This window comes from Triturus cristatus, chromosome 2_2 (genome assembly GCF_964204655.1).
Source record: "Triturus cristatus chromosome 2_2, aTriCri1.1, whole genome shotgun sequence".
NCBI classification, from domain to species: Eukaryota; Metazoa; Chordata; class Amphibia; order Caudata; family Salamandridae; genus Triturus; species Triturus cristatus.
The window spans coordinates 864183724-864209472 of NC_140582.1; the positions used below are offsets into that span (position 1 = coordinate 864183724).

Consider the following 25749-nt stretch of genomic DNA (forward strand, 5'->3'; position numbering starts at 1 on the left):
GCAATGCACAGCATGCACACACGTGGTAGAAAGCAACACAAACAGAATACGCAAACAGCCAAACAGTACGGGATCCCACATAAATATGCATAATAAATGACTAAAATAAATAAAGTTAGACAAACTGCTGGACTAATTCCAATGTCGGCATACGCAGCAAGGCCTTCTGGGAGTGAGGAGGATCACACGGAAGACAGAGTGTAAGGTATACAGCGCAGAATGGCCTTTAATGCAGGTCACAAATACTGACAACACAGATACCGGGTATATTACTCTCCACTATGAGCGCACTACCAGAAGTACATATGTATCACACACAGGTTTACCCGAGGGGGAAACTTTCTACCATACAAAGAATCGCAAAAAGGAGCTATAAGCAGTGATGAGTAGGGGCTACTTCACCCTTTTACTATTACATAACATACTCTCTTAGAAACAAATGACCTTTATATCATATATACTCGCACAAGTTGGCCTAGGAAAATGTATGCAAAAACAACAATTGATGGACAGAATGCAGAACAATGTCATACATTCACCCCAGTACAGAGATCTGGGCCTAAATCCATCGTTTTTTTGCTCACCATGCCGTTCCAGTTTGAACCCAGCCATATGCAAATCAGTCTTGACCCTGTGCCTCATGGGAACAGTCCAGCCCGAACTGCCAAGCCAGGTCCTCCCTGGACTGGAAACAAGCATCCTAGGACCGGTTTCTGGCATTTCAGCAGTCTTCAGCCAGGCTTGCTTGATTTCCAGTGGCATGGAGAGCAAGGGACCCACGTCTTACACGAAGTTCTGTGAGAGTACCAAAGTGTTTTAGTGGAGTAATAATGCAGCTAGTAAATACTAATAACCAGCGTTTAATCTGTGAAAAAGGTAAGTGCAGGGCCCCAAAGTTTTTCTTAGGAGCCTAGCAGTCTACTTTAGTCTCGATTCCCCTGCATACTCATTCTTCCACGACTCTGCACTTTCTGATTGTCGATCTCAATCATGCAGGTCATTTTTCATCAATGTTTTCTCAGACTCTCACTGTTTTCCTAGCTTTGGCTTCCCCCATTCTCCCTTTCCTGCCTTTTTCCTCTTGGTCTGAGTCAAAGAGACATGATGAACAAGCATTTGCAATGCATTAGGTCTCGCATTTACGCGAGTTTGAGCTATTGACATTGCAAATAACAATGCCTAATGGCATTGTCATTTACAATGCCAATAGCTTTAACTCGTATAACTGCGAGACCTATTGCATTGCAAATGCTTGTTTTACTTTCAGCCACTCCCCTTCCTCTCTTTGCTGCGGCATACACCAACAGGCAGGCCACAGATTGTTAGCGTTGCCTTTAGCAATTATTTCAAAATTCATTAATGGCTTTGCACTGTCGCTATTAAGTAATCACTTGTTTCGTTTGTAACCAAGTGCTTTTTTGGTACATTTTATGATTTATAGGATGTGTTGGGCATGATTAATATGTTTTATGCAGGAAACAGGGTGTGCTTTAAATTGGTTAATGTTTGTACGATTACAGGTCGGATAGAACATTCTAGAGTGAAAAGAACATTATATTGTAAAGCTTTTTTTCTACTTGTTTGTCCGCTCCTATTGCACTTTCTCCCCCTTACTGTGTACATTATAACAAAGATTACCATACTACACTATACAATGACATACAATACCATACAATACAATGAAAGGCCACGCCATACCAGCCCACACCATTCAATACCAACCTATACCAGGCAACATCGTACCATACTATAAGACAGGCCATAAAATACTATACAATGACATGCCATACCATACTGTATGACAGGACATACCATATCATAAAATGGCAAGCAACACCATAACATAATAATAATGACAGGCCATACCATATTATACAAGTACAAGCCATATCATACCATACTATACAATGACAGGCCTTAACCATACCATACTATACAATGACATACCATACTATACAATGACAGGCCACACCATACCGTACTAAACAATGACAAGCCATACCATTCCACACTATGCAAGGACAAGCCATTCCCTAGCATACCACCCTGTTCAATGGCGAGCCATATCATACCAGACAATGAAATGACAGGTCATACCATACCACACTATATTATGAAAGGCCGTACCATACCACACTATAAAAGGGTTAAAAAAAAAAAAAAAGAATGTTGCCCATTTTACACAGAAACCACGCTGTTGTGCAACATGGCTAAAAAACAAACATTGAATAAGCCAATAGATCTCGCATAGGCGAGATCTATTGACGTTGCCTAATTTTGTTAGCCTTGTAAGTAACTGGAACACGGATCGCTTGTTAACAGCATTCTGGGCCCAACTCAGCTACTCTTCACAAGCAGAATGCGCCAGCACAACTGTCAGTGTCCTGACACCCAGGCAATGGACAGATTTTCTCCAGCGGGACACGTTGAATTCAGAGTTACTTAGTGGAAACGCTGAGCTAGGTTTATGAAATGAACCCTAACTTCTAGCAATGGAGGAGGGAGTGAACACCGCCGTTTGCATTGGTCGTTAATCAACAGAAGCTTAAAGTAGGAAAACATATCGGACGCCTGCACGTTTAGTGTGAACGTGTTGTCAACTAATAGGAAGCGAGTAAAGTACAATTATTAAACACACACAGAAATCACAGCCCCATCTCATGTTAACATAACATGACTGTGTGCTTCTGTAAACTTTTTTCCGGTTTTCTGTTTATTCGCAGACTTTCTTGTGGAAACCTCATAAAAATATTGAGCAGGGAGGGTCACCAGTCAAGCAATTCTTTTCCTGCGTGTTTATATTCCTCCCGCTGCCTGGAAATGCTTACTGGCAGACCGGAAGTGATCGCCGCTGCTACAGGTGGTCGCAACATAAATGTGCAGAGACTATCTATTGAGCGGAGGAACGTCAACAGACACTTCCTTTGCACTTCTTTCCCCTCCTGTCACAAACGACCCGCCTCGACTCCAGCCTTTCACAGACAGGAAACCGAAAGGAAGCTCTTAGGGCAGCCAACAAAAACAACTCAGGGGGCCTTGGGCTGTTTTTTTTGTTCATTTCTGACTGCAGCGTCACTTCTGTGAAATAGATCCCGAAACGCCCATAGACACCCTCTAGGTTTACAGGAGCTCTGTGTGAAGCAAACTGGGCTACTGGGCTATGCGTTTAAAGTAGCTCCGAGACTGGTCCGCAGACATTTGGTTGGAGGTGCTCTTCTATAAGGAAATCTCCTAAATTAATTTCCTTATAAACCAATCTATCTGGACAAAAGAACTACAAAGGAGATATCGGACCACACACACTCACGTTAGCATTTCACACCTACTATTTCCTAAATACAAGTGGAGTGGTGGAAACACTGCTGCTGCGTGTGCTTTTGTTACAAGAAACCGATTTTGCAGCAATGCTGAAAAACCGGCCCCCACTAACTAAAACACTCCCCACCGGTCCAAAACCGCCCCCCACCCTTCAGGCCCACTGGGGGAAACGCTGGTAATAGCTATGGCCAGTCCGGCCCTGGTGGTGGCCACAGGTGGGAGGGCCTTATAGCTTTACGCAAGTGTTTTTCCAGCTGTACAATATGGGTAAAAGGTAAGCCATGGAGGGAGGAAACGGGACATCCAAAACTAAAAAACCCAACAAAATGTTAAATACGGCTGGTGATAACTGTCATTGATCACCTTCATAATCTGCTCATTGAATGTGAGGAAATACTTGACCCAGCAACACCTATCCTCCCCATTAGCTCGGTCCATTCCCGGCACCTCCTCCACAGACTCTTATCTTAAGGAAAAACTAATCCCAGTGATGATCAAAGAATCCCAGTCCAGGACCACTTAATCCATCTTATCTGGTCCCACTGGTGCTACCTGTAAACCCACTACTGCGGACTCGCATAGTTCCATTTTACCTCAAGACTATTTACACTATAGCAATCGTTTTGCACCCTTGCCAGGCCTCATCGAGGGTTCGGACCCCTCCGATAGATGCCCTTACACGGACCAAGTACCTTCTTTGCCCGTTTTTTACTGTACTATCCTGTCCCAATGCATATCAGTTATTACTGACCTAAGGACAGAGGTCCTTGAGGTGAAAGCAATGCTTCAGAGTATGCCAGCCACTCTGAACCAACTTGCAGCTTTAAGAGGGCCGAATTCCAACATGCTTATGTATCAACCACCCTTATGTCTACTCACAATACCTCAATCCGACCCCCTTCCCATCAAGCTCTTGAGACCAGATTATTTGCAACTACATCATACAACAGAGGAGGTCGGTTTCAGGGATCCAGGCATGCACATGCCAAACCTTGGGCCTCCGGCTGTTACTAGACCAAATGGTCGGATAGGTAAGCCCACCAAACCCCTGCTCACTAACTCTTATTTCATTCAGGCCACAACAGCCTGTATGTCTAACTATAGGGCTCACCCAGGCTGTGAACCCAAGTCTCTGCAGCCTTTCAGCAACAAGCAACATATGTCTTCTAATTCTATAGCGATGATCAGCATTCGAAAACTGCCCTCTGACTCTTGCCCCGAAGAAGAAGATTTTCTTAAAAATAAAGTGGTCCACTGATGAGACATGTCAGGGGTTGTCATTCTTAATTCGTTTCGACATTATCAGTGCTAAAAGGTAGCCCACATCTCACCCCAACATGACGTGATTGAACTGACCTTTAGTGATAAAACAATAGGTGATGACTTGGTGGCCCTCAACATCAGTTCTTGTCCTCCAATTCATTCGAACATACAGTTCAAGCCCCAAATATTTTTTTCCTATTAGACTACCTACTCTCCCAAGCAACTCGTGTGAGTGACTTTGATTGATTCTGGGTTCACCTCATACCCCCACATGTGAGTCTCGTTCACCATCATCAAACTTATCCATTATTGACAGCTTCTGGTACTGTAGTGAAAAAAATCTTCCCCAGAGGTTTGGCCTTACTCTTTGAAGTCTCCTTGCCTCTGGGTTTTACAGCACCCCGGCCCTCTTGATATTCCCACCAGCAACTCTGGCATGATGCTGGTTCAATTCAAATCTCCTCAGGAAGTTTCTCCTGGTCCAGCCTTTTCTCTACAACACCCTTCTGTGTTAAAACCCGTGTCCTGGAACATGGCTGGCCTAAAGACCAAAACACCCATAACCGATTGAAATGCATTTATTGAAGGGCATGACATTTGTCTGTTCCAGGAGACATGGTCGTTGGACCCCATATTTAAATTTGGCAATCTTAAGCATTACATCCCTGCCAAGCCTAGTCTTCATGGGAGAGCATCAGTAGGCTTAACCACATGGGTCCGTGTTTCCCTTAATTGCAAAATGTGCCCACTTAAGATCAATAGTCAGGACATCTGGGCATTTTGCTAATGATTATCAAAGGTCTCAGGGTTTCTATTAATAGCATGTATTCCAGAGGGATGTCAAGCGGCCTGGCTTCTAATACTGTGCAAATCCTTGAGGATTATTTGAACAGGTCCCCACCACAAAATCTCCATATTATCTTGGGTGACTTCAATAACTAATTTCAGCCTTTGGATAGGGATGATGTCCAACTATCACTTGAAGAGGATGACATTTGGGATGTTCCTTATCTGGATATTTGGCCATAAATAGGAGGACCCAGGCTGCTATCCAACTAAAGGCAATTACCATTGAATATTGGCTTAGGGCAACTAATGGTCGAACTAGATCAGATCCACATGGTGCTCACATGTTTAATAAACTAAACCACATGAACTGCATTGACTACATTCTTGTTGATTTGAGGTTGTGGTCAATGGTTGATGATCTGACTTATTGAAAAGACGGAGAGTGACCACAATCCAATCTCTTTTACTGTGTTAGCTCTCTGTGGTGGCCATCCTCCTGTCCACCGTGAGGGAGCCTGAGTTGTCTATATACCAATCCTCTGGAGTAGCTTTATGGTCGAAACTGATGAGGACACTAGGGGGAGTGAATTATCTGAGCTAGACTGTAAGGGGATCAGGTTTGCTGTTGTCATGTAGGTGCATGAGGCAGATTCGAGTCGGAACCATAGCCTCCTCTGGTGTCAGTGAGATTTAGATGTTGATGAAAAGGACAGGGATAGGTAGTGGACTCAGAATGAAAATCGGCACCCGAGTCAGTATGGAATCAGAGGTGGCTTCTAGGGACTCCGATGGTGCAAAGAACAGATCTGCTGGCGGAAACTATGCTGGAGTTTTCTGCAGGTCCTTGGGGCCTGTCAGTGCCGCAAAGGAGGGGGCAAAAGCTTGCCAAACGTACCGCATGGCCTGTTTAAAGACCTCGACTGGCAACTGCATCACCAATGGCCCAGGGAATGTGTTATACATCAGGACCAGCTGCAGAATCTGTTCCTCAATACAGGATCAGGAGGGAGATCGACTGGTGCATTGACAACCTCACAACTTCTCTTTAAAAAGAGAGTGGCTGGATGGGGAAGTGTCCCACTTTGACTTTTTATACTTCTTCTTGGACTTTGACTTACTGGAAGACTCTGACCATGAAGACGACCTGTCGCAGGAGTGGTCCAGGGAGCAGGAACACGTCTACGCTCGACTTGAAGCAGGAGTGGGCTAACAGGAGGTCAATGACTTCTTTTTATTATTAGATTTATTGCATTGCTTCATTGTCCCGTATTCCCTTCAGATTCATCAGGGCGCATTCCTCACATGACTTGGAGTCATGCACTGAGCCCCACCACCAAAGGTACACCTTGAGCGAGTTCCGTATCAGCATCTATTTCAAGAGTTACTGCATAGTTTGAAGCCTGTATTTTTTGCTGAGGACAACATCCCTCTGAATACTGGAATTCAATTTGAAGAAAATTGTCTACTGACAAAAAAGGGAGCAGAACTCCGGAACATTGATGTACTGGTGTTGTACTTGTATGATGCTCCGCTTTAGGGCAGAGCGAGGCCAATACAGACCTGGGTACCACCTAGTGGCGCACAGGAACACTGTTGTAAAATCTTCCAGATCCAGTCTGGCACCTGGAAAATATCCTAAAGGCGAGGAACCTGCAGTTATAGGTATCCATCAGAACAGACATACCTTTGGCAAGAACACCTGTTGTGGAAACAAGGTCTGAAAGCTTATGTTTAACGTACGGAAAACGTTAAAAAAAAAAAAAAAAGGAGGGCTCAGCAATAGGTTCGGGAAAAGTGTCAGCAGTTAAGGTGCTAAACAATGCTGATTAAACTAACAAAATTGTGGATTGATATATGGGGTGGGAAAGGTATTGCAATGTATTAGTTTGCAGTGTAGGGAATGTTTTAGCATTTAAGATGAAGGGGTAAAAATGCAGAAGTTGTACTGTTTCTTTTTACACTATTAAATACAAAATGTTACAGAGACACTTGTCTTGGTGTTTGTGAAGTGTTGCAACTCCTACACGGAGAGTGGGAGCAGTGCCACACCCCTCCATGTGACTGTATAGGGGTGAGGAGGGTGGGAATGATGGCTCACATATATCCTGTAGTAGGCCAACACCCTGCCCAGAGTTGTTGATGACTGGGGTTAAGTGGGCTACCAATGTGGAAAGATGTGCTGTATTCATGAAGGGCAAGGTCTTTTGGTCGGAAAAAGACTATTAGATTAGGTGTGTCAATACACGTGTTGTCTATAGGGGCTGGATAAAAGAATTGGACCATCAGGCCATTAATTGTGGGTTTAATTGTTGTTAGGATTGTGTGTGGTATAACAATTAGGATATATTAGAAGATGGAATGATGGCTCAGTGAGTTAGACGCTCACTTGTTATTATATTAATTTGCTGTTTATGCATGTTCTAGTTTTCTAGGCTGATGGAGCAGAGGGAGAAGTAATTGTAAGCACAGTTTATTTCTATTACATGCACTTTTTTGTTTTTATTTTGCAGAGTTTTATATAGCGCGAACTTGATCCGAAGCCAATCAGGTATCAGAGCGCTTTACATAGCACCAGTTACGTTACATGAGGACACACATTCATTTTTTTGTTAGGCACGGGGAGATCACGTGATTTGCCTAGAATCACAGGATGTTCAGCGTCATTACCGAGACTCGAACCCAGTTCTCCAGGTCCGAGGTCGAGCGCCCCAGCCGTTAGGCCAACTCCTACCTCTATTGATGTCTGGATAGCCTATTTACCCAGTGGCAGCTACTCTGTAATGGCGGAGGAGCGCCGCTCCCCTATTAAAAGAGGAAAAATAAAATGATAATAAAAGAATTATATTATCATTTTATATTTGCCAAACAGCTGACAACGTGAGTCTTCAGCGGGTCAGGGCAAGCCCAGGCAATCCTGCTGGAGAGGCATGCCAGGGGGAGGAGGGGTGAGCACTTTTAAGTGTGCATATGTGTTTGGCCGGCCAAACACACTTGCGCACCTAAGTTTCTCGAACCCGGCTGTGTTGCACAGCAGGTTGAAAAAACACCCCAGGCTCCAATACACTGTGAGCGGCAAACAAAGCTGCTCAGACCAATTCCAATACTATTCCCAGCATGAGAGAAGTGCTGGGATTTTGCATCTACGAGCCTGCGCAGTCGGAGTCTAGGATCAGAGGAGAGAAGGAAGGCGCCACCTGTCGGAGCGGAAGGTAAGTGTAATTTTAATTATTTTTAGATATGCCTTTAGTTTTTGGTTGTATTCCCCCCCCACCCACCCCACCACTAAGGAATAATAGTAGTTGCCACTGTATTTACCCCTAAGGCACGCACAGGAAGGAACAGCAGCACCACTGGACAAACTGAGAAAAACAACATACAAGACACTATCCTGCCAGAAAAAGCGGACGCTTTGGAAAGAATGAAACTGGGGATTTCATGCAAAAGACAGCGAGTGAGGGAAATGTCCATTGTAGGCACCAGTGGTGGAGCACAGTAGGAGAGAAGAGAGAGAGAATAAAACAGAGAAAAGGCTTGCACTAAGGAGCACAGATGCTGTAGGAGAAAAGGGAAAAGGCAATACATGAGCTATGTATCCAGGAGTAATGGCACAAGAAAGACCAAGTTGGAGGAAGGGCAAATTCAAGGATTGCACACAGCAGAGACTGTGCAGGACAGAAAATAGAAAGAGAAGGAATGCGTCTGGAAAGTTGTCAATAGGGAGCATCGCTTAATTTGAGACAGTGGTTTCCGGTGCTCAGCACCAGCTCTTAATTATCAACAATGGTACAAATGACAGTCCACTATATTGTGGAGCTGTTTGTCTAATTTTGAGGTGAGCTCACCAACAGTGTTTAATAATCCAATATACATTAAACATGAATATTACCCGACACCCAGTCTATTCTTATAGTGTGAATTGTCACATTTGTAGCAGTGCTATGGTTAGTAGTTGTGGTGGTACGGTCACTGCCTGCAATGGAAGGGTTACAGGATGGTGCAAGCTGCAGTGGCCTCCTGAGAAAGGCCTTGGCACTTACTCTTTACATTTAAAAAACAAAAACAAATTAAGCACCGATAGGGAAGAACAGATGAAGTTGTACAGTGGATTAGAGGAAAGTGATGGCATGCAGTGTGACTGCAGGGGAGCAGGGTAGGAGAGTGGGGGATACAGGAAGGCAACAGGGTAGACTACTATCTCCCAAGACTTGTTTCTTTTTTTTCTTTTTTTAACTACCCGGTCCCACAACATATGTTCCTCCCCCACCACAGGCAGAACCACAATTACATGGCCTGGTGAAAAAACAGTTACCACTGCCACAAACTGATATTCTCTAGCACTCAATGTTTCAAGTTAATAGTTATCACCGCTCAATGATCCCTAAGTAACTGGAGAAGTGAAGAATATGTTGAGAATGTTGCATCTCTTAATGCAAAAGAGCTTAGCTTTGATCGCTGTAAAGGTTTAACAAAGAGCGTCAAGGAACTCTGCATAAAGCACAAAGGATCTGAGTGGGTGAAGGATTCTGTTCATAGGTGGTCCCAAAGTAGATCTCCAATAAAGGACGGCCTCTCACAAACTGTGGTCTCCCTCCTCTAGGCTCCCTCTCCGACAATTGATTCTAGGATTGAGTCTGGTCATTACCGCTGATTCACCACACTGTTTACCACCACAATAGTTCCAGTGTATCAATCAACAAGAGAGGCTAGAAGGTGAATCTACGTCTTCACCTCCGACTCTGCTCACAGCTTCTGCTTGCACATCACTCCTCACCAACCAGAGGGCTTGCAGCGACCTAATGCTCCTTCCTGAGGCGACGTTAACAGCCATACCACATATGGACTCTTCATGGTCTCATGCTTAATATACCAGTTACATTCGACATGTGTCTGCAACCCATAAAATCCTGGTAAGTTGTTAAGAAAAGGCAGGAATGCTGAATGGAATAAAAAAACTGGAGTACAAAATATTACCACACAACGCCCACACTAAAATAAAAAAACAAGTATTCTAGGTGGCCATCGCTGGGTGCATGGAGAAACCCACTGCTCGCTCCTACCTTCACACTCACGCAAAAGCATTAGGTAACAGAAGGATTATTTGTTTTTTTTGGGACCATGTCCAGTACTAATGGCTTGCAGCACCCGGGACGCATGCCAGCCCAAACACGACACACTTTAGCCTTCAGCAGGCGTAGCCGAAAGGCTTCGCGATTTATCTCAATTTAGCGCAGTCTCGGAACACAGCGAACTGAGAACTTTTATGACTGCACGTTCGTGGAAATCAAATGGTCGCTTTAAAAAACTCTGTCTTTGCTATCATCTCCTAGAACCGTCAGTTCAAGAGTGCTAAGAGGGGACAATGAATGGAAAACAAACAATACGGTTTGTTTTTTGATGCTATAAAGTACAATGCTACCTTATGATTTAAGAATCCTGTCAAATAAACTTTAGATTTTACAACGTGTTAAAATATCTCTTTGCGGGATGATGTAAAGGGCACTAAACGTTTCTGATTATGAGCTAGTTACTGAATAATAAAGTAAACAAAAGCACTAGTCATTGAGAACAATGGCTGGACAACTGAGATTTTTACTTGCCAGTTACTTAGGCGACCTTCAGTGTGGCTAATATATCTGAGAGTATTTCAATTCAAGCAGACTCAGAGTTCTTTTCTATAATATTTCTAACTGCCAAGTAGGTCCACTCTGTTTTTCAATAAAGATGCTACACTTGCCTGCAAATGTCCCCGGTTCATGGAGTGCCACCCTTGATTCACATTGCTGAGGTAATCCTAGCAGCCTCTCCCTCCAGTCTCAGTGCGAAGATTTTTGGGTGTCGCAACTCTACACCCAGATCCAGCCTCTCTCCTCTCCAGAATGGGGAGTGTTGGAAATGGCCCATCTGCAGAGTCACCACGAAACCTTTTGCCCGGTGTCATGCTTCATCATCGGCTGTCCTCGCCCTCTACAAACTTGGTTTGATAGAGGGCGGGGATACACTTCTAAATCTAAGTGATGGCCGTGGGGGAGTGATAAGTGACTTAAAAACCATTACATTAGTCCTTACTATGTTTATTCAAGTGGTAAAGGTATGGTGGTTAAAAACTAAGTGAACGGTGATGTGGGATGTTATTCTCCCTTCACCGTGTCAAATGCGGTCGACATGTTTCTGCTGTGTCCCCGAAGGGTACGTAGCATTCTTCAGGACCAAAAGGGGGTTATTACCTATGGACTCCCCTCCTCATACCTAGTGTCAAGGAAGGAGATTCTGTCTCTAGAACGGGGAAGGGGTTGTGATTTTTAAAAAAATATATCAATATTTCCCTCTTGGTATAGTACCACTGTGAGTAACTCTGTAGAAAAAGGAAAAAGCAAAGGAAAACATACAAACCAGAGCGTGTGAGTATGTGAACAAATTCTATACCATCCTGCGTCATACCTATTGCGCGCGTGGTGGTGTGGTCTTTATGAGACACGTGACATGTGCAACGTGTACTCATACAGTCACAAAAAGCGGTATCAAACCAACTCTTACCCTGTATTTCTACCCTACACACTCCATGGGAGGGCTGAGGTGGAAGGACCTACTTAGACTTTCCGAAAGGAGAAATATATGTAATCACTAGTGGTAGCTAAAGTTAGTTACCATCATACATAAATAACCAGGAGGACGACTCCCAGCTTGGCAAACATGACATGGTGGTATCCCATACTGTGGACCACCCATTCAAACTCACACTAACATTCCTTCAAACACACTCTTACTGTCTGACTTCAGTGCTTCCAGCCGTTCTTCCCGGAGGCGTCCTCTCTGTCTCCCTGTTGATACCGCTTTTTTGTGACTTTTTTGTGATGAAGGATGCTACGTACCCTTCGGGGACACATCAGCAGAAACATGTCGACCGCATTTCACACGGTGAAGGGAGAATAACAGCTCACATCACCGTTCACTTAGTTTTTAACCACCATACATTTACCACTTGAATAAACCTAGTATATGGACTAATGTAATAGTTTTTAAGTCACTTATCACTCCCCCACGGCCATCACTTAGATTTAGAAGTGTATCCCCGCCCTCTATCAAACCAAGTTTGTAGAGGGCGAGGACAGCCGATGATGAAGCATGACACCGGGTGGTGTGTGAGGCCAGTCCGTAACTTTTTACGAGATGCCCCCACTGGCGCTGCATCTCGTTAGAATGCTGTAGATAACTGTAGGAATTTAATCGAGGGGCAGCCCATTTTTGTGTATCCATAAGCTGTCTTGCCCCTTGGCCCCGTGCCTCTGGTTCCCACGCTCGGCAACACTGCTGAGGTTAGTCTGTGTGGAGGCTGCAATGGGGACAGAGGGGCCTGACCCAACCCTCTTGAAGAGTCTCAGAAAAGGCAAATCCGGGGAGAGGACTGTCCGCCAGGGGTTGAGAGATCTAAACAAAATGCTGTGGCCCGGCTTGCCTTAAAACGTTCAAAGGTGAGTCAGCTTTTTTGCCAAATGGAGATGTCAAAAAACATAAGCATAAGGGTTTCCTGCACATCTCCTGAAAACCTCATTGACAGCATCCACACATAGTGACAGACCACCACACTGGTGCCAACTGTTCACCCAAGCAATCAGTAGCACCCAGGTCAACACGAATTATGTATTTGCACGCATCCTGACCAACCTGAATGGTTTCAGCCAGAGAGGTCCTAAATTCTTTAGGGACTGCCAACAACAACTCGCTGGCCATGATCTAGTGGCCGTGCATATAGCATCTGAGTAGACAAACTGCATTGATTGACCTCAAGGCTAGATTGGCCAAAGAAAGCATCTGTTTTGTGAATTACTCAAACAAAGGGGGGGGGGGGCATGGGGACTGAATAAGAATTCACCTTCCTAGTGGAAGCTTGGGCCACCAAAGTCCCAGGGGTAAGATGCATAAGAAAATCAGGGTTGCAGATCGCATCTGACCATCTGCCTGTTCAGCAGAGTCAACAGTAAGGCTTATACGAAGTGCGTATCAGTGAGGGCTTCATTGAATGGGAGTAAGGCTCAGTGGAAGCAAGCCAAGACTAAGAAACTTTGGTAAGGATGATTTCTTTAACTGCAACTGAAGGCAGTTGTAGGTGCAGGACCTCAGCTGCATGTTGAATGATCACAGCAAAGGAAGCACTTTCTTCCGCTGGTGGCTCATGGGGGTTATCAACCTTGTGTGAGGGGAAGTATTAATTCCACAGGCCTCCAACTAAGCCCATGTATAAACTCTCTTCAACAAAATGTGGGGTAAATAATCTCTTACAACACTATTGTTATCTCCGGGTGGTTGTAAACTCTGGTTAGATAAGGAACCAAGCCTGGATCTACATAATCTCCAGCAACCAAGACAGTCACTGTCTCTAAAATATCCTCCCTTTCACAACATTAAAACGATGTTATCAGTAGGAAGCTTTAATTCCATTTTCCCGACATGTTTGCATGTTACATACGCACACACTGTCCCAAAAATGACAATCAAAATGCAGGGTCACTGCAGCATCAGCACACCACAAAACACAAAAGAAAGTACTACATTTAATGTAGATATACTTCGTATGGGGCACTCTCTGGAATGTTGTTCTCTTCACCTGTAATGTGGCCTTTCTGTTTTTTACTCCTTCAGAAATGTTTCCAAACAAATATGTACAAGAATTTGTTTAGAGCTAAATAAAAATAAAAAAAGACACACTTACCAAACACTCGGGCCACAAATCCAAGAGGAAACTGAGAAGCAAACATTGTTAGAAACCAAGGGGCAGCATATAGGCTAGGGCCTATTTCATACTCTTCTAAGTGGTCGTAAAGGTCACGGTGATAATCGTGAAGAAGTCGCGAAAGTTGGTACATCTGGATCTGTGTAAATAAAATACAATAATAAATAATAAAATTGGGTTAGCACCTTAAAGTATATTGTAGTATACTCTGAGCACACACCTGTCAATCACGCACAAGTAGGTCTGACCATTTTGAATAGCTGTTCTCACATAATAACACAAATACTTGTGCAGCTGCACAATGAACTACAATTGAGAAAGAAGCCACAATATGTCATCATATGGTAATGAAAAATGAACGGAATGCTAGAGCTTAGAGCTGCATAATGATAAGACTGGTACCTTTTGGGCAGTACATTGTAATAACTCTGATCTAGTGGTTGCTTACTTGACAAAAAATATTTTATAATTTGATTTACTTTCTTTCAGTATGCCTTAGTTCCCTCTCCTGAAATTAATGCGAGCACTTAGAAAAGGATGTACTGCCTCAGTCAGAGAAGTCTATGAAACATTGGCCAGTAACTGCACTCAACACACAATGCTGACACAGTACCATACAACTCTGGTCAGGTCACTCAATCACTCTCTGCCCTGCTCATTCTCTTTCACCCAGTTCTGTTTAGTTATCAGATGAAGTGGGACGAGTCTTTCTTGGTCAGATGTGATATCACATGAAAGGCAAAATATGCATGAAAATGCATATAAGAATACACCATCCATGTGTCATTGACAAGTAATTCATAACAGGCACTAGACAACGACGCTGGTTGATAGAGGTGCAAAATGAGCATATATCCTGGCGAATTTCAGGGGGTTTATGTTTTTGAAAGTGAATTTCTTACGTTTAACTAGGATATCACCAATGCCCCCATATCCACTTGGCATGGCTAGCGACCAAAAATACTGAGCATTAATCATCGAGAGAGCACCCTTTGGCACGGTCATGGACCCAGTTTCTAATACATTAGCGCCTAATTAGCAAATCGGACCTTGGCCATGTGTTGTACACATTCTTCCTGCCCCCAAAGTCATAAGTTGTGCTTCTAAGGCCACATGGTGATGACTTTGAGTACTGCCATGGCCTCGCCTCTGCCAGAGCCTGTAAGGCATGACTTTTGACCTTGTCCAAAAGGCTCTGGGCACACTTGTGTTCACTTTCCACTTCCACCCATAGCAAAATGCCTTCAGCTGTGCCCAGCTATTTTTGCTTGTAGGACATAGACTTTAGCCACACTCTGCTTCTAGCTTCACAGTCCTCAGAGGCATGGGGTGCGGGGAGGGGGGTTGGCAATCCAACAGGGGGCCGGCCCATTCATCCGAAGGGCAATGAATATCAGAGACACAGGCGCCCCTCATCACATTTTGCGGAGGGCAACATCATTTTGTGTTATGCCATTGCCAGAGCCTGCTGGGTAGGACCTTTGGCCAACCACTGCTCCCAGCCCCACATGGTGCCACAGCCCACAAAGCACTGAAAGAAGCCCGACTATAGACTGAAAAACAGATGAGTAAATGAGCCATTGGTTGGGATCTCAGTGATATCATCAGCCATTTGTGAGGTGATATCTAAACCACCTGTGATGTCATTTAATTTAATTTCTAATGTGACTAAGTATATAATTAACAAACACTACTTACGCGGACAATACATACCCTCAGAGAATTTAACAGGAGTTGTAAGGATTTAGAACCACTTTCCGCAACTAGATGTCTCTGTAAATGATACGTCTAGGGACACAGCTGTTATCACTCTCAGCTCACAGAATGCGTCAAACAACAACTGATGTTTTCTGCAAATGCACAGGTGGCCACTGAGCATTTCCAATTTGCAGGGCAAAGTATTACATGGAGGTGCTAGAGGGTAGGTAGGTCCCTACCTACACAGGCAAGGACAACGGTACGCAATCAAGAATTCTAAGAGTGCATGCAGTTTATTAAATATGAAGGTGGAAAACTAGGGACAGAGGAGGGCAGCTTTGTTTCACTGCCATGTCTAACGTAAAGGTCCTAAATATTTCCCATGTGCTTTCTTGTATACTCGATGAATCACAAAATATGCTCCAGGGCTGTGTGCTTGCCCCAACGCTATTTACCTTGTACATCAATGGATTAATTAAAGAGCTTTATGACTGTGGGGGTGATCCTCCTAGACTAGCAGGCAGGGCCTTACCCTCCTTGCTGTTCGTAGATGACACACTACTCATCTCTTAGGACCCGATGGGTATTCAAAATACCCTGAACAAGTTTAATAAAGTCTGCAAGGATCGGGGCCTCGAGATCAATGGCTCTAAAACAAAATATATGGTTTTTAACCCCTACAAACTATCTATGGGTAAATTGATGCTGGGTACCAAGCATATAGAGCAGCTTAAGGTCTTTGATTACCTGGCTGTCAGAATCAGTGACAACCTAGTATGGACTCCCCAAATTCAGAAGTGCGAGTTGTCATTACAACAAGTGGACTGCGCAATTGCAAGAAGGTAAGACGCTCATCCTTTCGCCCAATTTCCCCCACACTCGAAATACACAGGGCCAAAGGCCTAGGTGCAGCCTTATATGGAGCCAAATTGTGGGGTCTGGAGAATACGAAAAAGTTAGAGGTAGTGGAAAACAAATTTTTAAAAGCAATACTTAATGTCCCAATTAACACACCAATACTGCCACTACGCATCTATTTAGGTATTAAATCCATCTCGCACTTTGCTATCCTCAAAGCACTGTTATTTTGGGTTCGAATTTGGACTGACAATACGGAGATTCCCTTAAAAGAGGTTGTGGAGGAATTACTAGCCCTCCAAAGCCAGAAAGTCGAGTTGCCGTGGTTTAACAGGGTAAGGAAATGGTTGTATCGGCTGGGCATGGATATAATGTGGGAGCCCCTTGTTCCATCACTAAGAGAATGGCTCCTCTATTGACGAAGAGGTATTGGGATTTTTTAAACTCCTCTTGTAACGATACTGTAGCACGTGGCACTTTAACCCTGCAATTTCTAAACTTTAAAACCTGCTTTAACTTTGATATGTACAAGGACGAAATTGAACCACCCCAGGCACGAGCACTATATATTCAATTCAGGCTTGGGACTCTACCATTAAATGCATGGAAAAACAGTTGAACAAATGCTACAATTTCCTCTATGTGCCCATCTTGTTTGACGGTGCCAGAGACAATAGAGCACTTTTTCTTCTTGTGTCCTGCATACAGAAATACAAGGAAAACATGGATTACTCCAGCATGTCGATTGCTTTCCTTTTCACGCCCTCGGTCAGACACAACACAGTGGCTTGTCTTTGCATTAACAAGATACTTATTATATGCCTGGTGGCAGCAATCGAAAGCCTCATTGAAATAAGTGCCTGGGTTTGATGTCTGAATATAATGTTTTTTCATACTGTACATCCATTATAGATTGTAAATAGTAACTTTTTAAGTTTATAATTGACATTAGCTCCAAGCAAGGTTTTGAATCATAGTTTTATGAAATGTTTTTTTAAAGTTCTATGTGACAAAGTTTGTATGCACGATTTTAAGCTGTATATGATCATGCTATTGGTCGATCAATAAAATAATGATTCACAAAATATATGCATACGTTTCCCATACTTCCTTGGTCTAACTTTTTTCATGTATTGCAGTGCATTCGCTGTACAGCGACTCTTTTGGGAGCGCATATTTAGCTGCTCCTGATAAGCTCAATGTGTCCAGGGGGCATTTTATCTGAGAAGGAACAGAATGCATCTCCTCACTGAAAAACACAAAGCTTCCACAATTGTTTACTTATGTGGAGTGGAACAGATGGGGCAGCTGACTGCTATGTAATCTCACGCAGGCATAATACTGATATACGGCATGACACACAGGTGGGGGCTCCAGCACCAGGGACTCGCCTTCATTAACTACTCACTGGTCATGAGCGAGATGGAGGAGTAGGCATGATCTACATCAGGGTTCTCTGAAGCTGGTCCTGGGGGGCCTGTTCCATGCCAGATTTTTGGCATATCCCCATTTAGATAATTGTAGTTCTCTCAAAATCTGGTATGTATCCGGCCCTCCAGGACAGACTTTGGGGAACACTGCTCTACATTATAATAATATTTGTTTATTGTTCCCTTTACAGCCATCATTTCACAACATGGGTTGGGCAGAAAGATTTGTGAGTCCCTATCCTTATGATAGGCCAAGTTCCATGGCTTTTTTATTTCGCACTATTCAGGCGGCTTTCTCCTCCTGTGACAAAGGTACTGGGGCAATCTCTGTGCCCCCACCTGTTGAATTTGACCATTCCTTGCATGCGGTTAGGCCTGTGGACCTTCCTGATTCCCTAAAAATTCTCAAGGGTCTAAAGTCTGGCTCGCCCTCGGACCCTTGCACTCCTAGACTGCTGGCGGCAGCAGCAGAGACTATTAACATAGAACTGAACGGCATTATCAACATGTCCCTTCAGGAAGCCGGTGTACCACAGGTATGGAAGCAGGCCAAGATTTTGCCACTTTAAAAAAAGCCGTCGCTAGATCCCCTCAGTCCAGGGAACTATCGTCCCATTTCCCTCTTACCTGCTTTGGCCAAGGTGTGTGAGAAGGTGGTGAATAAACAACTCACTGAGTTTGTTGAGAGGGAGGGCCTTCTGCATCCGGCCCAGTCAGGGTTTTGGGCTTCTCATAGTACCGAATCGGCCCTGGTTGAGGTCTCAGAGGCCATTCGGGAGTGTTTGGACGCCGGCGGGAGGGCAACATTAATCTTGCTTGACCTCTCGGCAACTTTCGACATGGTCCCGCATTCACTACTCCTTGCGCAACTTGCCTGTGTCGGGCACTGCCTGGGGCTGGCTTAGGTCCTTCTTGGAAGGACTGATCCAGCAGATCTGACTTCCACCGTCCTCTTCCTCTCCCCAGTCAGTGACAACGGGAGTCCCCCAGGGGTCCTCCCTTAGTCCCCTCTCTTCAATTAATGTTACACCTTTAGTATATCTGGTCTGGGGCTTGGGGGCCAAGGTGATGGCTTATGCCGATGACACCCAGCTGCATTTCACCTGGGACAAAAGTGCGGACTCAGTCTTCTCTGTTCAACATTGTCTCTCTTCCATTTTTAAATGGCTGGCAGTTGCGCAACTCAAGTGCAATGAAGAGAAGTCTGAGATTCTCCTCTTTGGAAAATTTCCTCCTAACTTCCGGGAATCCCTCTGGCCACCTGAGTTTCCCTTGCCCACCTCTACAGGGAAGCCTGCCAAGAATCAGGGGGTGTGGTTCGATGAGAGCCTTTCATTTTCGACTCATATCAAGCAGCTGGCCGGCAATTGTTTTGGCCTTCTTAAAACCCTAAGGAGTTTCTTTCCTCTCCTACCCCAGGCAGCGAGGGAAACGGTTACCGGTGCACTTATTTTGTCACGGCTGGACTATGCCAATGCCCTTTGCATTGGCATCCCGGGCTGCAGGTAGTCCAAAATACAGCAGCCAGACTCCTTCTGGGTATTTCCACCAGGAATAATGTGTGTCATCACTTGCGTTCACTACAATGGCTTCCCGTGGTCGAAAGGGTAACATTTAAATTGTTGGTTCTGGCCCACCGTGCTCTTCATGGCCTCGGCCCTTCTTACTTGCAGAAACGTTTCTCTTGTTATGCTCCCTCTCGATATCTGTGATCTATGTCCCAACGCCTCGCCCAGGTCCCTCGTTTCAAATTTCAGAGGCTAGGAGGCAGTTCTTTTGCTCGGATGGCTGCCGTTGCCCTTCCTCTTGCCTTACGTAATCTTCAGGAGCCAGTGGTTTTCAAGAAGAACCTGAAAACACACCTCTTTGTTTTAAGACCATACTTTCACCCCTCATGGTTCCGCGCAAGGACACTCGTGAGTATCCGTGCACGTTACAAATATAAGTAACATAACATAACATTTCTTAATTATTTTTATAACATGCTAGTTGCTTTGTCCAACTCAAGACTTATTTCTCTTCTCATTAGAAGTTAAAAAGTTACATTCCCGCCACTTAAGGCTGTGTTCTAGTTATCATTGGTGTTGGGGAAGCAAAGGGGGGCGGGATGTGTGCTCCCCCTGTCCCCATTGCCCTATATTGTTTTATTGTGATTTTAGAACCAGAACAGACTTTTCAAACCCTTTAATGGACAACGGAGGAAAACTAACCAAAGCTTTGTAGTCAATTAGTCTGTAGATATTAAAGAACCTGCTTCTAAACTTACGAAGTATGTCCTTGAAAGTCTGGAGGTTTGGTTTAGAAAAGGTACAATCATAGATAAATATTCACTTGCTAAATTAAGCAGGAAACCAAGCCAGGTAGTGTCAACTGCAATCTCCCATAAATAAGTGTCTTCTGCATTTAGATCATTATCTTACAATAAAGCAGTGGGGTCAGATGGTTCACCAGTGGTAATTTACACGGAATTGCTTCTGCTTCTAAACCCATTACCATTACCTACAGGCAGGTTATGCACAAAATTATTAAGCAATGGGCCACTCTGCAGTGCTGGTCCTGACAAGGTATACATGTCTTTTTTAAGCCTGCTGAAGGTGCGTAATAAAGATCAATCTTACTCTTGAACTTCAAGGAAATGTCTACTCTTAGACTCATGGTAACCGCCTGAAACTAATGCTTGTAACAGTGATTTCTAAGGAACAACTCAATGTTATTCCTACTTAGAAAACCACTGAATACTACCTCCTTATCTTCCTGGACCCATGCCAACTGGCTGACTTATAGACGCGCCATACAGGAGGATATTCGTATATGGAGCAACCTCCCTCTCTCCGTGCTAGGGCGAATCAACACAGTTAAGATGTCTCTCCTCCCAAAAGTGCTATACTTACTTCAAACCCTTCCTACCCCAATCCCACAAGCAGATATTCAATCTCTCCAACGAGATTTAACCACTTTCATATGGGGCAAGGGTCGCCTGCGCTTTTACAATAAAGTCCTGATGCTAACACACGACCGGGGAGGCTTAGCGTGCCCTAATATTCTTGAATACTACTGGTCCTGTCATCTCTGCTATATCTCGGAATGGGTGGTCCGTGAATGCGAAAAACACTGGTTCCACATGGACCTTGCGGTCTCATATAGGTCCTTATGGGACTTAGCTTGGCTTCCTCGAGCAGACCCCCATTAGTGCATACATAGCCACTCTCACTAAAACGGTCCTGGACATATGGGACAAACTTTCGACATCTCTGGGCCTGACCTCGTTTCCATCCCCAACACTCCTATAGCATGTAACCCCATCTTCCCGCCCGCACAGCAGCCTCACGCCTACATGTCCTGGACAGAGGGAGACTGTTGCACAATCCAAGACTTATTTCACGGGGACACATTCATCACTTTTGAACAATGCAAAATATCATTTCTCGATGTACAATAGAGGTCTTGGATATATTACCGCACTTATTTGTGTCTCGGGGAATTATTAACATGTGGTGCAAAGATCAAAAGAAACAAGACCTCAGTTTCATGACTGTGAAAAAATTCACATCAACAATTACAGAAAGAATTTGATCAGCACACACTAATTGTAATAAACAACTTCACAGAAGGAGATTTTTTTCAGACGTTCCATTATTCTTTAATCTTATTTTCTTCACAGGTTAGCCAACGCTTTTCGTCCTTTTATAGGACTTCTTCAGGACCACAAAACAGACAACATACATGACATTTTTAAAAATCTTATTGTTTTCACATATGTCAAAGTTTAAGACATTTGTGCTCCACATATGTACATTATAATTCATGTTCTATTTACATATTTACAAAAACAATTACAAATTGGCATTTAGTTAGAAAGAACACACTAAAAATACATTTGGAGAGGCCATGATGTTTGCATGGGTATAACTCCATAAATTATCGACATAACCATCAAATATGAAATAGAGATCATTAACAAAAATGCAAGTCAATCATCTAAAAACATGTCAGTCAGGCAGTATGGGATACCTTCATTTCGGAACTGTCCGACTGAATGTAATCAATTTATCAGAGTTTTGTTATGCACGGTTACATTGGTTGAAGGGAGAACGTGAAAGAAAAAAGACACAATAAACAGAACACAAGACATTTTGTAAAACATTGCAAGAAGATCAGCACACAAAAACCCACAGTTGTCAAATAAATATTTCCATTGTATGGCATAGTTACCTCATCAATAGTACTTTCAGGTACACAAATATACGTGCTCCAGAGGTTCAGTAAAACATGAAAGTCTTCTTCTAAAAAGAAGTTGAAATAACACTCGAATAACACTCAAATCCATCGATCCACTTTTTGAAGAAGTGGATCGATGGATTTGAGCCTACCTTGGGTGGCAAGGAGTTCCATATCCTTGGCGCTGCTCCGGAGAAGGATCGTGTGTACGTTTTCTGCTTTCGGAATCTAGGAGGTTCCAGCCCGAGAGAGTTAGCGCTTCTTAGGTAGCGGTTGCCACCGGATATTCGAATCTTTTCTGCCAGGTAACTTTAAAATGTAATGCGTTGAGCTCTTGCTTCAAGGGGAAGCCAGTTTAAATACCTGAGCGATGGGGTGATGTGGTCAAAGCGTCTAGTTCCTGTTACAGTCTCGCTGCTGCATTAAGAGCCACTTTTGAGTGGAGCTTTTCTCGTTTTGGGTAGTCCTGACAGTGTCGCCACACCGTATTCTAGTCTGGAGACCACAAGTGCTTGTACTGCTTGTTTGAAGTCTGAAGGTGGTAGAAATGGTTTTAGTTTTTTCCAGTAATCTGAGTTGGAAAGTTGCACTGCGTGTGATCGCAGTGATGTGATCTCTCATATTTAGACTTTTGTCCAGAGTTATTCCCAGGGATTTCATGGAATCAATGATGGTAGGTGTGCAATTGAGTGCGTCGAGGTGCTTGAGCCAGTCATGGACGAGTGAAGAGCTGTTTGGTGGGGAGAAAAGAAGGCATTCGGTTTTCAGAGAGTTCAGCTTGAGGTTGTTTTGAGAGAGCCAGGACTAGGTTTTTACTAAAGTGTTATTTAGTTGAATGAGTCATCTAGGGAGGATATCTAAGTATAGTTGTGTATCATCTGCGTACATGTGGTATGCAGTGTTCGATTGGTTGAGAATTTCAGTTAGTGGTTCCATATATAAGTTAAAGAGTGTGGGTGAAATGGTCGACCCTTAGGGGACTTCACATCTCACTGGGGAGGAGACAGAAAATTAGTTGCCAAGTTTGATTTACTGTGAGCGATTCTGTAGGAAGAAAGCAAACCAAGAAATACCTTTCCCAGACAACCCCATTCTGTGCCCCAGTACTTTTAGTAGGATGTTGTGATTGACTGTGTCAAACGCTGATGAGAGATCTAGGAGGATGAGTAGGCATGAGTCGTCATTGTCTAGTATCTTAAGTGTATCGTCCATTATATGCACGATGGCTGATTCAGTGCTGTGTCCTGTTATAAACCCTGATTGAAATTTGTTAAGTACGTCGAATTGATCAATGTGCTGGTACAGTTGGTTGTGCACACCTTTTTCCAGCAATTTTGCTAGAAAGGGGTTATTTGACACTGGCCGAAGGTTGCTCAGGATTTTAGGGTCAGCACCCGCTTTTTTCAAGAGGGGTGTCACTTGACCGATCTTCAGGCATTTTGGGATCTTGCCTTGTTTGAGCGATGAGTTTACAATCTCCATTAGTATAGGTGCGAAGATGTGACTTAGTTCCTTCACTGTTGAGGAGGGGATGGGGTCATTGAAATGTGAAGCTGGTTTCACAGATATTAAGACCTTGTGGACCTCGTCCTTTGTTAGTGCTTTGAACTCGCTCCATGTAGCTTGATTTTTGGTCTTGGAAGGGTGGTTCAACCATGGCTCCCTCCTTTGGCCTGTAGGGTCATAGATGGGATGGCGATCATAGACTTTATTGTCTTGTGAACTGTGTCTGTCGGTTGCAATTTCCTTTTCAAGTTTTTCATCGAAAAATGAAGCAAACGCTTCACATTCTTCCACTGTGTTGCTACTGAGCTTAGTTACACCGTTCGCCCCCGTTTGTTGGTTGACAATTTCAAACAGTTATTTTGGTCATTTATTTGCCTTGTCTAGTTGGATTCTGAAGAATGAAGCTTTGGCATCCCAGATGCTTTTTTCGTATCTGTTTCGTCGCTCCCGAAGTCTGCTTAGAAGTAATGTTGAGGGTTCCTGTCTCCATCTTCGCTCCGCTTGTCAGACTTCTCTTTTCCTCATTTAGGCTTTGCATGTACCACGGTTGGGAAGGTTTGTTTCTTGAGTCTTAGAGGGGCTACTACCTCCATTATATTTGATACTGTTTGATTGTAGTGTTCGGTTAGTTCGGACACATTCTGTTTTGATGCTGGAGGGGGTGAAGTTGTTTTACACAATTCTGTCAGTTTCACTTTATGTTTTTGTGTCTCTGACCCAGTATTTTTGTTTGGTTAATTGTCCTTTGATGGTCTATGTGTGCGTCATTACGTGGAATAATATTGAGTAGTGATCCGACCAGTCAATGGGTGTTGAGTTTATTGACAATGCCCCTTCTCTGGATATGATTTGGTCGAGTGTCGATCCTTTGTTGTGTGTTGGGCTTGTGCAGGATTGGGTCAGGTTTTGGTTCTCTATGAATTGTTTAAGGGTGGAGACCTGTGAATAGTCCTTGTCGTTCCAGTGAAGGTTAAAGTCTCTAAGAAAAATCGCATTGGGGTGTAGCATGGAATGTATTGTGATTGTTTCCATTATCTGTTCAATTAACAGCTGGTTGTCTCCTGGAGGGTGAAAACAGGTGTACTGTGGCTAATGATTTCTCTGCTGTATAGATTTCTGCACCCATGTAGTCACAGGATGTGAGATTGTCTACAGAGAATGTTTTGACTTGAAGGGAGTTCTCTTGAATAATTACAATCCCGCCTCCAGGTGGATGCTGTCTTTCTAGGTGTTGGATGGTGCAATTTTGGAGGAACAAGTAGGTCCGGCATGGGTGCGGACCATTGGTTTAGCCATGTTTTTTCAGGAAAAGAATGTCCAAGTCGCGGTGAAGAATGGTTTCGGCAATGTCTGTGGCATCTTTGATCGTTGATCTGCAGTTTAGTAACATACATTTAGTGGACGGTTTTGGGAGTGATGAGGGATTGAGATTTAGCTCCCTTGGGATTTCAATTAGGTTCTCATGGTTTGTGTTCTGTCTTTTTTCCAGCGGGTTACGACTTTCTTTGAAATCCACAGTTTGTATGTTAAAGACTTGTGTGTTGGATGGTGGTGAACGGACGATGTAATGTTCAAGCAAGTTTTCAATGTCTTTCGTGGATAGATGGTTCGAAAAAATGGATGGCCAAGTTTGGATGTCGAATTAGGTTTCCAATTTTTCTTTCCAGTTGCTTAGCTGGGCATACCATGGGGTTGCCAGATTGTGTCTACTTAGCGGATCGTCTATTGGGGATTTTATATTGTTTGCCACTGTCTGACCTGGTGCGTGATCTTTGTAACCTGTGTTGACTGGAAGTGGTGATTGACTTATTGTGCGTGTCTTTAAGCATCCGTGTGATAGAGGATTGTGGTAATTGTAATTTGTTTTCCAAAGTTATTGGAAAAGGAGTGTTCGCTTTTTCGAATCTTTGGGTGCCCTGGACGTTGTGTGCAAGTGATGGG

General features: G+C 43.8%; 1 protein-coding gene across 9 annotated transcripts in view; it reads right to left on the reverse strand.

Annotated features, from left to right (window-relative positions):
* Positions 1 to 25749, reverse strand: part of TBC1D1 (TBC1 domain family member 1) — a 933361-nt gene that overhangs the window by 46380 nt on the left and 861232 nt on the right. For all 9 annotated transcript variants that reach the window (XM_085642280.1, XM_085642279.1, XM_085642278.1 and 6 more), the window contains one exon: positions 14078 to 14237. In XM_085642280.1, the coding sequence (XP_085498406.1) occupies positions 14078 to 14237 (160 nt within the window). The remainder of the gene's footprint in view (positions 1 to 14077; positions 14238 to 25749) is intronic.